At 39.5% G+C, this 12192-nt stretch overlaps 1 protein-coding gene across 1 annotated transcript; it reads right to left on the minus strand.

Annotated features, from left to right (window-relative positions):
* Positions 1-870: 870 nt before the first annotated feature.
* Positions 871-4827, minus strand: LOC125658508 (uncharacterized). The gene has a single exon (XM_048889785.2). It carries the CDS (start codon positions 4825-4827, stop codon positions 871-873), a length of 3957 nt encoding a protein of 1318 aa, XP_048745742.2.
* Between the last annotated feature and the right edge of the window lie 7365 nt (positions 4828-12192).

A 12192-nucleotide genomic window follows, 5' to 3' on the forward strand; every position in this document is an offset into this window, starting at 1 on the left:
AGCCATGTACACGGCTAACGTGGTAAAGAGTTGACTTCTTAATTTCAATTCCTCGGGGGTCTGAGGACTTAAATCGACCAGTAAATACCCGTGAGGAATACGGGTGGCTTCATCATAGGCCGATAGTAAATGAGGCATTTGTAATTGCCGACTTAACACCCCGATCTGAGATTTATCTCTAGGATTTTTAAACAATACGAGATAATGGGCATTCAGACTGATGGTCCGATGTTGCACAGCTCGATCGAAGAGATTTTGCGTGATGTAAATGACACTGGTATTGCGATGATGCGCTTTGCGCGTAAACCAATCCACAATGGATTCTATGCCCCCCCCCCCCCCCCCCCCCCCCCCCCCCCCCCCCCCCCCCCCCCCCCCCATCATATCATCAAAAATCAGTAAATGACGAGTGTCGAAATCGGCGACTAATTGCTCGTCGTCTGAGGGAATATTGTGAATGAATGTCACCGACTCTTGTAATGATTCGTAAGCCGGCTGCCATTCTCGGTAACACCAGACTATTTTTTCAGGTGGGGGTGAAATCCATTACGTATTTTGTACCAATTGTTTCACAAATTCCGTTTTACCCGATTTGGAAGGACCTGCTACTACCATAGTAAATTCGTGTTTCAATTGAAACGACCCTAGTGTCTCGTAGGTATACATCTTGATTAATGACACGAGTTCTAGAGTATCATACATATTTATTTACAAGTAAAAAATTTATTTACAAAATCAAAAATACAGTTTATTCAACAAGTAAAAAATTTATTTACAAAATCAAAAATACAGTTTATTCAACAAGTAAAAATGCGTGCAGTCTCGTCCACGGAATGTCTACAAACAGGACAGTTTTTTGGTTGTTGTTTTTTAATACCCGTAAGGGAGAGTGTTGTAATGGTGAACCCGCTGTCGCTTGTCGTACACTACGCGGTATTTCTTTACCAAGGGGCTGGTGCGAACATCGTGCTGTCGTGTTCTTTGAATAAAGTGGGGGTAACGCATATGGACTTCTTCTTCCTCCCCTTTCAACATTTTTTCTAAGGTGGTGAGGGAAACGATCCTGGAAGCTCGATAATTGAGCGTCAGTCCTTTGACTTTACACATTGATTTTCCGCCCTGGGTCTCGTACGCGTAATTTTTAGGGCCTCCCGACATGTATTTGACGATGCGGTCACCACTCAATTCATCGGTCCAGCCTCCTAAACTGTTGATGATGGTGGGGTTGAACCGACTCTCATCGTGTTGGTAAATGATGCTGTCGGTATCGAAGTAGAGGACGCGATCCCCCAAAGGCTCTAGAGTCTCGTAGAGATGTAAACGAGCGTGTGCGGTGGTAAAACACGCTAACACCACATTGCCAAAAGGACAGTCTTCTAAAAATTCTTCTTTTTCCTGATAATTGATCAGCATCATGTCGGCTTCGGGGTGATCTCGATTTTCCAGCAGCTCGACTCCTTTGATTTCTAGAGTGGCATCTTGTAATTTTTTCTGTAATTCTTCTTCCTCGGTTAAATACTGTGTTTGTGGTAGCTGTAATCGTTGTGCAAATTTCCCCCAGAGACAATTTAAAAAGAGTTTGGCAATGGTTCTACGGACGGGGTTTTTCTCAATGTCTATTAGGTTCATGAAGATGCCTTCCCGGCGCCGGATCTCACTGATATATTTTTGTTTCTGTTCGGGCGTCTGACATTCATCGGGAAATCCGGAAGCTTCTTGTTTGATCTTCAGGAAAGTGTCGATGTAAGATCGAAACAAATCCTGGCTGGTCTTTTCGAAATGCCAGACTTCGTGGATGCGCTCGAGCCGATAGCCGAGATCTAGAGCTTTGTGTACTTCTACGGTCACCCAGGTTCCGGTCAGACTGCGTTCTGAATCGGTGTGACTGCATCGATCGTCGGGTCCTAAATTGCGATGTTCGGCGCAGGTTCGGCATAAGGGGAAGAGTAATTTTCCGCCTGTCTTGTAAGGTAGTACGGGATGATACAGACCTCGGGGTGGGAGGACGCGGCAACGAATGAGTCCAAAGTACTCTCTCACATCGGCGAAATCGCTGGTGATGACTTGAGGATGGTCGATGGGAAACGCTCTGTATTTCAACACGTAAGGATACAGGGAACACACATCGACGTATCGCATGTCACCCTCCTCGCAATACAGGCGCGTGGCATTGGTACGACCTCCGTATAAGGCATCGCGGGGATTTAAGGGGTCCTGAATATCGAGGTCTCGTAGGAATGTTTGTAACTCCGGATTGTTTTTGACTTGACGATCAAACACGTGTTCCCAGATGCTCACTACCGTATATCCTTGTTGCTCTAAGGCGGCGGCTCGTTTCAAGGTCTGCTCGTACAGGGATTGATACGTCTGTTGGACTCGATGGGGGTGGGTTTCCGTCAACAGATTCGGATAACAGGTGGGGCACCCGTGCCAGTAGCAGCCGTAAAATTCGTACACGGTGCGGGATTCCTCGTCGTAGCCGTCCACCGTATAGGGTCCTATGGTAATTTCGCCCCCGTTCTTAGCATGACGTATGTTGCGGTCTAGGGAGGTGAGCCAGCGACAGGCCTTGGCCGAATAGCGGCGCGACGGTTGGTAACCCATATTGGGGATGATGGCTATGGTGTCCTGTGTCATGAAGCCTCGTCGATAAGCTAAATTAGCCGTGCTGGCAAAAGTTATTGATTCCTGAAACGGGTCGACGCGGACGAGTCCGTAGAGTGTCGCCTTAAATTGCGCACAACAACGGCGTAAAATATCCACATCCGAGATACAGTAAGCCAAGAATTCCTTCTGGAAATCGAACACTTTCTCGGCATGTTGATTGTACCAGGTATAGAAGGCTGCACGATTGGCGATCGACATGTCGTCAGGATTGTAGTAGTGGGCATCTGGATAAGGCCCCACGTAATTCTGGTTCTGTTCCTTGTTGAAAAAGTGAGGGAAATAACCTTTTTTCAGTTCTGTTAATCCAAACGCAGAGGGCATCTTGGCGAGGGCAAAGGGGAGGAAATTGTACGAATCGATGAATCTCAAGCCGAACACTCCCATGCACAAGATTTTACTGCCGTTGAGAATGACTGCAGGTTTGATACAGGCCGTGTGCACCAGATAGTTCAAGATGAACTGCCCATCGTATCCCTTGAAATTGTGCGCAATGGCGGTCGTTTCATCGTGTTTGAAGCTCACATTACCCTTCTCGTCCGTCTCGGATTGTAACAGCCAGTCCATAAACTGTTTTAAGGTGTCGGGGCCTTGAAATACGAAGCGGCGTTGCGATCCAAACGCATGACAGTAATCACAGCGCGTGTCAATGTCTAAACTGTCGCAATGTTGACACACGCGTTCGGCCACACAGAGATTAGGGGTGTGAATTCCGTTTTCCTGTGTACATTCAAAATCGAAATAAATGTACATTTTCAATTCCTTGTTGCGTTTGGGCTTGGGTTTCTTTTGAACGAAGCAGAAATGTGGGGTGGTGACGAGTTTCTTGCAGATGCGGCATTGTGTTTTTCCCCCGCACGAGTGTCCCTTTAATAATTGCTTCGACATCCATTTCTGGCACTGGTCACAACGTCCCATTAAATTACACACGGTTGTCGCGGTATTGCTACTGTAAGGTTTCAAGTGGGTCTGGTAACACGCAGCATTTCTAAAAAATCCCTTACAATGAGAGCATTCCGTGCGGGTGCCGTCCGGGGAACAGGGGGTGTCGGCCAAACAAAACGAACAGCGGTGAGGACAGACTGTACGGTGCTCTTCGATGTGGCTATATCCAATATCACAGTAATCACAATAATATGGATTTTCCGTCACTCCCGGCATCGATGTTATGGTATCGTAATGTTCGTTATCCAGCAGGATGTTCAAACACTTTCCGCTCCCTTGGCCTCTGTAGATGGGGTTTAATCGTAATCGCTGTGTGTTTGTCTTAAATTGAAATATTTTCAAGCGATACTCGGGAGCTAAGACCTGATGTAATTTCTCCCATTCCTGAGGCCCACACGGTTGGTCGTTTGCACACCCGGCGAGTTCCATGAGAGCTAAGGCCTGTCGTTTCTGGTCAAGCGATTGTGTATCCCCTTTTCTCATCCTTAACCACATCTTCTCCCATTCGGGGTCGGAATGCTCGGGTTTTTGACTGTGAAGTCGCGCCACAACGATAGCTCGAGGGAGACACAATGAATCGTCGGGGTTGTTAATACGAACGATGGCTCTCTTGGAGGTCTTGGATTTCTCCTTATCCACGTGCAGATGTTTTCTCTTCACGCCGCCGCCACTCCCCTGGGGGTATTTCACGTGGAAAAAATCCAGCTGTATAGATCCGTCTGTGATGACAAATTCCTTCTTAGATTGCTGCACGGCTTCTATTTTGTTTAAAATTTTCTCCTCGTTGAGGTTTTTGGACTGGGTAAATTCGACCCAGATGTCTGAATCCAAAGCGGGGTGTCGAATGTTGAGCCGTACATAATCGTTCGGGTTACACTGCATCCGTAATTTCACTTTTTGAAGTAAATCCCGAAATAAACGCCGAATAATTGAAGAATCTGGAATGGGCCTAAAAGTTACGTTGTAGACATTTTGTTTCACTTTGAATTTCCGGGAATGACGATCTCTATCCAGCTGAATATGGTAGTATTCCGACACTAACCTTCTAGGTTGTTGCTGATTTCGTAATCCGCGACCTTGTTGTAAAATTCCCAGTTGCTCTCTATTCCGTCTGCGGAGTTGTAATTCACGCGCTCGTTGTAAGTGAAGATGTTGTTCTAAATATCTTAATCGCTGCTCCCTTCTATCTCTCTCTCTATCCTGGATTCGCTCAGACATGCTGATGAAAGTGACAACGCGAATTGTGTATTGCGTTTATATACTTATTGTGACGTCATCGAAAAGCAGGTTTTTCCACAACGTCATATAGAATGTTCCAGGCCTAGCTCGGCCACAGCGTCATATAGAATGTTCCACAATTAATTAGATTATAACATTTAATAAATAGAGTCATTTAATCATGCGTTTTTTATTAATAACACTGTGGGTTTTAAAGGATTCAAACACTGAGGAATAAAACAAAGTTTAAACCATGCGGGTTTTTTTTTTTTATTAATAACACTGTGAATTTAAAGGAATTAAACACTGAGGATTAAAACACGGTTTAAATCATGCGGTTTTTTTTGTTTTTTTTATTTATTAATAACACTGTGAATTTAAAGGAATCAAACACTGAGGATTAAAACACCGATAAAACACGGCTCAGACCTCGTCATAGCGATCTCGACTTTAGTTAGTGTTATCGATTTTTTCTCCCCTTTGTTGTGTCATAGCTCCGCACGCCCTCCAAAACATATTAATTTCTTAATTTGAAAAGTGATGAGAGCAAGTTTATCGTGACTTGTAACATGTCTAATTTTTGCATTGAATATGTAAGATGCGGCAATTTTTGCATATACGAAGTTGAATCTAGCCTGAAAAATATGTTTTCTGTTGAAGCCACAACTTACTCCCCTAACTTTCATTTTGCACTGAAGTTCACATGTTACATAAATCAAACATCTTTCACTCAAAAACCTCGGAGTGTTGTACCAATGATGAAATTTGTATGTACGGAATTTCACAAATGAGTTCATTGTGAAAGTCTCTATACGTGTAGATTAGGGGCAATATCAAGATCACAATATAATATGGCTATTACTTTAGCATGTTTGTTATATAAAGAAGAAATTGAAAATATTTCAATATCAAAGAGAATTAATATAACCCATTTGACATAAACTTTTACACGAATGCGGTTTATCGTTTGGCAGCGGTGGTAAATAACGAAAAAATATTTTGACATTTCTAATCGTAAAGGAATGTAGAGATGTACGTCATGACCTTCATCATGATGTATTTTTCATTGTGACGTCATGTAATGCGGCAGTGGGGTAAAGTACATTTTTTTTTTCTCACAGCTGTTCTGCATTGTTTTACAATGTTAATCGAATTCTGTTTTATAAAACTACCAAATAGCCGAGTTCATTGTTTACGAAATAGCCGCGTTTCCGAGAATTGAAACCTAACCCTATATATTTTCTGTCAGCTGTTAGACGAGGTCAGTAAATTGTTATTCATATTGTTGATTTAATAAATGTGTAAACTATTTACATTGTTAATCGAATTCCGTTTTATAAAACTACCAAATAGCCGAGTTCATTGTTTACGAAATAGCCGCGTTTCCGAGAAATGAAACCTAACCCTATATATTTTCTGTCAGCTGTTAGACGAGGTCAGTAAATTGTGTGCAAATTGTTCATTTAATAAATGTGTAAACTTTAAATCATGCGTTTTTTATTAATAACACAGTGAATTTAAAAGGAATCAAACACTGAGGATTAAAACACCGATAAAACACGGCTCGGGCCTCGTCATAGCGATCTCGACATAAGTGTTATCGATTTTTTTTCTTCCCATTATTGCGTCATAGCTCCGCACGCGCTCCTATCTCATAGCGCTCTCCCAAGTTCATACCGTCCTAGCCCGGCACACACAGTCCTAGCACGCGCTACCTCGGCACGCGCAGTCCTAGCACGCGCTACCTCGGCACGCGAAACCCTAGCTCGGCGAACCCTACGCCCGCTCTCGAATGCACTCTAAAACTTGACCTTTTGACCTCAAAAGTGCACTCAGTTGAACCACCCATCTAGTCGGGTTATACTACTAAGGTAGGTTTTGTAAGGAAGTCTACTAAAGCCTTAAATACTAACCGAAAACTGACTGTAAGAAGATTTCTATAATTGTTAATTTTGCAATATAAAACAAAGTACAATTTTTGTTGTCCTGTCAAAAGGTATCAAAATTATTTTTATCAAAGTTGCAAATGATAGCTCTATTTTGAATAGTCGATTTGTTGGCGACTCTGTAGGTAATTTTACTTAATTGTAAAGCATTAAAAGTCCGAAACTCTAAGTATAACAAGAGATGTTTGTAAAACACATATGCCCCCCATGGTGCAAAATTGAAAAGGGTTATACACACACATTATTTAATTGATAGTAGTATCATCAATTCAAAATATTGAGCAGACAATTTCTTCCTATGTCAAGAGTGAATTGACCATGTGACCTAAATATCAATAGGGGTCATCTACTCCTTATGCTGTACCAGTGTACCAAGTTTGGTGTCAATCAAGTAAATAATTCATAAAATATAGGAGACAATATATTACTATGTCCAGTTCAACAATTGACTTTTGACCTCAAAATCAATATGGGTCATCTTCTCCTGAAGATGTACCAATGTACTAAGTTTGATGTCCGTTAAGCAAAAGGGTTATCAAGATATTGAGTGGACAGTATATTACTATGTTCAGTTTGACCTTTGACCATGTGACCTCAAAATCAATAGGAGTCATCTTCTCCTGAAGATATACCAGTGTACTAAGTTTGATGTCCGTCAAGCAAAAGGGTTATCAAGATATTGAGTGGACAGTATATTACTATGTTCAGTTTGACCTTTGACCATGTGACCTCAAAATCAATAGGAGTCATCTTCTCCTGAAGATATACCAGTGTACTAAGTTTGATGTCTGTCAAGCAAGGGGTTCTCAAGATATTGAGCGGACAGTATATTCTAATATCCTGTTTGACCCTTGACCTTTGACCACGTGACCTCAAAATCAATAGGGGTCATCTTCTCCTGAAGATGTACTGGTGTACCAAGTTTGATGTCTGTCAAGCAAAGGGTTCTCTAGAAATTGAATGGTCAGTATATTCCTATGCCCAGTTTGACCCTTGACCATATGACCTCAAAATCAATAGGAGTCATCTACTCCTTAGGATGTACCAGTGTGCTAAGTTTGATGTTTTTCAAGCAAAGGGTTCTCAAGATATTGAGCGGACATTATATTCCTATGTCCAGAGTAGATTGACCCTTGACCTTTTGACCTGAAAAACAATAGGGGTCCTCTTCTACTCATAACCAACCCACATATGAAATATCATTATCATCAAGTGAAAGGTTCTCAAGATATTGAGTAGACAACATGTGGTCTACAGACCGACCGACCTACCGACAGACCGACCGACAGTTGCAAAACAATATGCCCCCTCTTTTTCAAAAGGGGGCATAAAAATTCATTCGATACACATGTACGTAGCATCGTTCTTTTAAGGTAGGGAAGGGGATAGCCTGGATTCACTTGACAATTGGATTAAGATTCTCGACATGTAAGAAAAAATGGATTTGGGGTACTTCTGTCCAAACATCAAAATCCTAAATCGTATGAAGGGAGGGTGCATTTAAGGTTGATTCACTGCACATATTTTAAATTCTGCACTTCATAAATCAACTACTTTTCACTACTACTTTAAAAATGGGGGTCAGGGGTAGCCAATCAATCGAACTTTGCATGAAGGGAATTATGGAATTTATATGTTAATATGACAGAAAACGTAAATGTAAAAAAGGAACAGACCAGCCCCTCTGCCAACCCCGTTTCTACACGTGTCTGATATAACATTTACATAGTTAATATATTTAGATAGTTTAAGAAAGTAGAATATAAATATATGAACATCAAAATTTCAATAATATTATTTTCTATACGCGAAAACCTTGTTTTATATTCAATAATGAAGATTTACTGAATAAAAATAAAGATTTATTGAATATACATCAAGATTTATCGAATATAACTAGATTATCGCATATAAATCAATGCACTGTATTTCCGAATAAAAACCAATATTTATAGGATAAGATAAGATAAGTTAAGTTTATTCTAATTTTGGGCCCAGAGGGCATAACAGTAAGACATTTTATAAAGAAGGAAATTCAAAAAAGAAAGAAAGTTTACAACATTAACTACAGGTTACAGAGACTGCAAACTGCATGTGGATGCAGCATGTTGGGGAAACAAGTACATACATATATGAATTGCTAATCATGTATACAAGTAAATGGACAGTATCAGTATTATACCAATATATGAATAATAAACTATAATGATTTTTGCAGTTTTAAAGCATCACTTCTTTTTCTAAAAGTTTGCACTAAATATTCACTCAATTTGACAATTACTGGTTTGTCTTCATTAATCATCAACCAAGTAAATTTGTCCTTATTTGTTAGATAGATAAATTTTTTGTTGAGCTTGTATATACCATTAAAAAACACATTTCTCTCTTCAACATAGAATGGACAATCAGTAAGGAAATGAAATTCATCTTCAACACAATTAAGGTTACATGATTCACATATTCTTTTGTTTCTTTCTAAAGAAATCTTCCGGCCAGAATTGGTTTTTGTAAATTCATATCTTCCTCTTTCAATTCGAAGGTCATGTGCACTAATTCGAAATCTACATAGAGTTTTTTCTTAATTCTAGGGATTCTAAAAATATATAACTTTCCATAGTAAAGTTTTCTTTATACGAAAAATATGTTGTGAGTTTTCCTGATTTCTGACCCTCTTCACGTCGTTTTGACCAGTAAAGTAAAAATTGTTTCTGTACCCGATTCTTCATTTGTTTTTTGAAAAATGAGAATTTGAGATTTTTACAATTGGGTACCAAAATGCCCATTTTTCCCTTAAAATAATTAATGTTTTTGTACCAACAATTTATATTATATGAATTCAGATTGATATTCTCTGTATAAGCACTGTATAACAGGGATGATTCTGGGCAATTCTCAAGTCTATGCCAATATAGTAAAATACTTTGGATTATAGAGCAGGACATAGGATATCTACCCAATTCAGAGATTATTGCAATATTAGTACTTCTTTTACCGGCACCCAGTAGATGTCTACAAAACCTCTACTATCTAAAGTCTTATATCTACTGTGTCTTTCCCCAACTGCTACATCCACATCATAGGCATCGTCATTAACTGGAATGTGTGAGGCAGAGTCCCCTTCTATATAGTCTAACTCCACCCCTGTTCTTGCATTAAGATCACCTGTTAATATTATATCACCTAAGTTTCCATATTTGTTTATTATGTCTTGTTCTATCTGCTCAAGTATATCAGTGTTTTGTTTTTTATTGAAACTTGAAGTTTTGTGGGATATATATGCTAAACATAAATAAATATCCTTATTAAAATGAAAAAAACCTCCTTTTTTAGTTTTAACCATTGATATTCTGTGCTCGTATTTGGTAATATTGCAATGCCTTTTCTAACACCTCTCTTCACTAAGATTCCTAATCCACCAAAAAATCTATGGTTTAATGATTTTCCCCTACAAATTGGGTAATACAAAAAATCTGTGATTTCAATACGAGTATCATATCCGATATGGGTTTCAGTTAGTAAGACTACGTCGTGATTGTTCACTTGATCAATGAATAGTTTCTCTGTTGATTTATTTATATAGTCTGAGATCATGCCTCCCACATTCCAGGTACAAATGTTCAAGCACGTTTCTATTCTACTCATTATAGAGTTTTGTGCAATTGTTGTTCAAAACGTTAGGATATAAGAAAAAATGAAAAACGATATGAAAAAATATTGATAACAATAATCAGACGTAAGTTTAAATGGAAATTTAAATCTTATTGACTAGATAAAGTTGTGTATTTGCTCTGCTAACGCCAAGTTCCACCGTGGCCAGTTCTTTGGTAGGCACCTCTCCTTTCATGAGAACTTCCTGCGTATCCTTTCACATAGCGACTCCTGTAACCTTCATCCGAGTTCTTGTAATATCCTTCGTGGCGCGTGGCGATTTCTATAATCATCCTGGAAGCGATTCCTATAATCTTTGTGTCTTGGTCTGCGACTTGTTTTGTTTTGAACATATTTTATTGATGAAATCAAAAGGATTGGGAACAAGTTCTGACAACTTACAAGTCCCTCTCCTAAAATATTACAATATGTCATGCAAGGTAATAATTAACAGGTATAATGTACAATGATTAAACAAATCTACAAGTTTCTTCTATAAATTTATGAACAACTGAAAAAAATAGTTATATTAGTTTGCAGAGGTAAATTGACATCACCGCATAATAACAATTTTGTTTCAATATTAACCAAGTCAAGCATGAAAAGGCGATTAAAAAGATCATTTCTAGCTGCGACTAGACGTTTGTTTCCGTCTTCTGTGAGAAACGTTACAAATATTGTCTACTAGTCTCGTCATATTCGCTGCCAGGACAGCTGCTCCTTCTGCTGATAGATGAATGCCATCTGGTTCCATTAGTCTTGGTATGGGCCTACCCTGATCTGCTAAATTGCTGTTGTCACATGGATGTTTTTTACTTTTCTATTTTACAAGTTATACTACACTACTATTTTCTCACAAACCCAAGGTTTCAGAATGGTAACGTATCGAGGTTTGTGGGGAGAGTAGCGAAGCCTATAAACGTAGGCTTGTCCACACTGAGAGGTGACCTAAACCCTCTATCCCCCCCCCTTTTTTTTGGTGGAAAAAAATCATTAGCTGGATTCTTGAGAGAGCTTTAGTGGCTTCGTCCCCCATCAGTTATAGCGCTCTTTGATTGATTGATTAATGTTTAACGTCCCTCTCGAGAATATTTCACTCATATGGAGACCACTGCCAGCGCTCTTTGAAAAGTGATACCGAATATGTCACTCTTTCACCTATTCTATACCCTCGTTTGGCCGTGAATGGAATTAAAGAAACGGCTTCAACAACCCTTACAATTATCAGAGGCGGATCTAGGACTTGTTGCAATTGGGGTGAGGGACCAAACTAGGAGGTACTTTACATCGTCATAAGGCCAAGTAAAATTAAGTAGTAGATTATCATTCAAACTTCACAAAAAAAAGGGGCGGGTGGGAGGATTTTATTTTTTATTTTTCGCCATGGTATTCTTGACCTCAAAAATGCCTTCTCTCATTGAGAAAAGGCTTTATAAATTCTAAAAGGCAAAGTGAAACAAAGTACGTTTACGATACCGAACCGGACATAAAAATATCCGGAAATCGTAATTTTGAAAAATAAAAAAAAATCGGGGCGGGGCGATTTTCGAGGGGCGGGCGGGAATGATAATCTACTAATTAATTTTACTTGGCCAAATGGCAGACAAATATTTTTATTAAAAGCAACCAGGCCATGATCATGCAGTCATCAATAATCATTAGGAAATGCAGATTCGAATTTGCTCAGTTTCAATTTTGGTAGAATGATAACTCATATTTATTTTAATCACGTAAATGTTTGTTTGTTAAATGTCCATGAGTAAAACAGATT

The sequence above is a fragment of the Ostrea edulis genome, chromosome 4 (genome assembly GCF_947568905.1).
Source record: "Ostrea edulis chromosome 4, xbOstEdul1.1, whole genome shotgun sequence".
Taxonomy (NCBI): domain Eukaryota; kingdom Metazoa; phylum Mollusca; class Bivalvia; order Ostreida; family Ostreidae; genus Ostrea; species Ostrea edulis.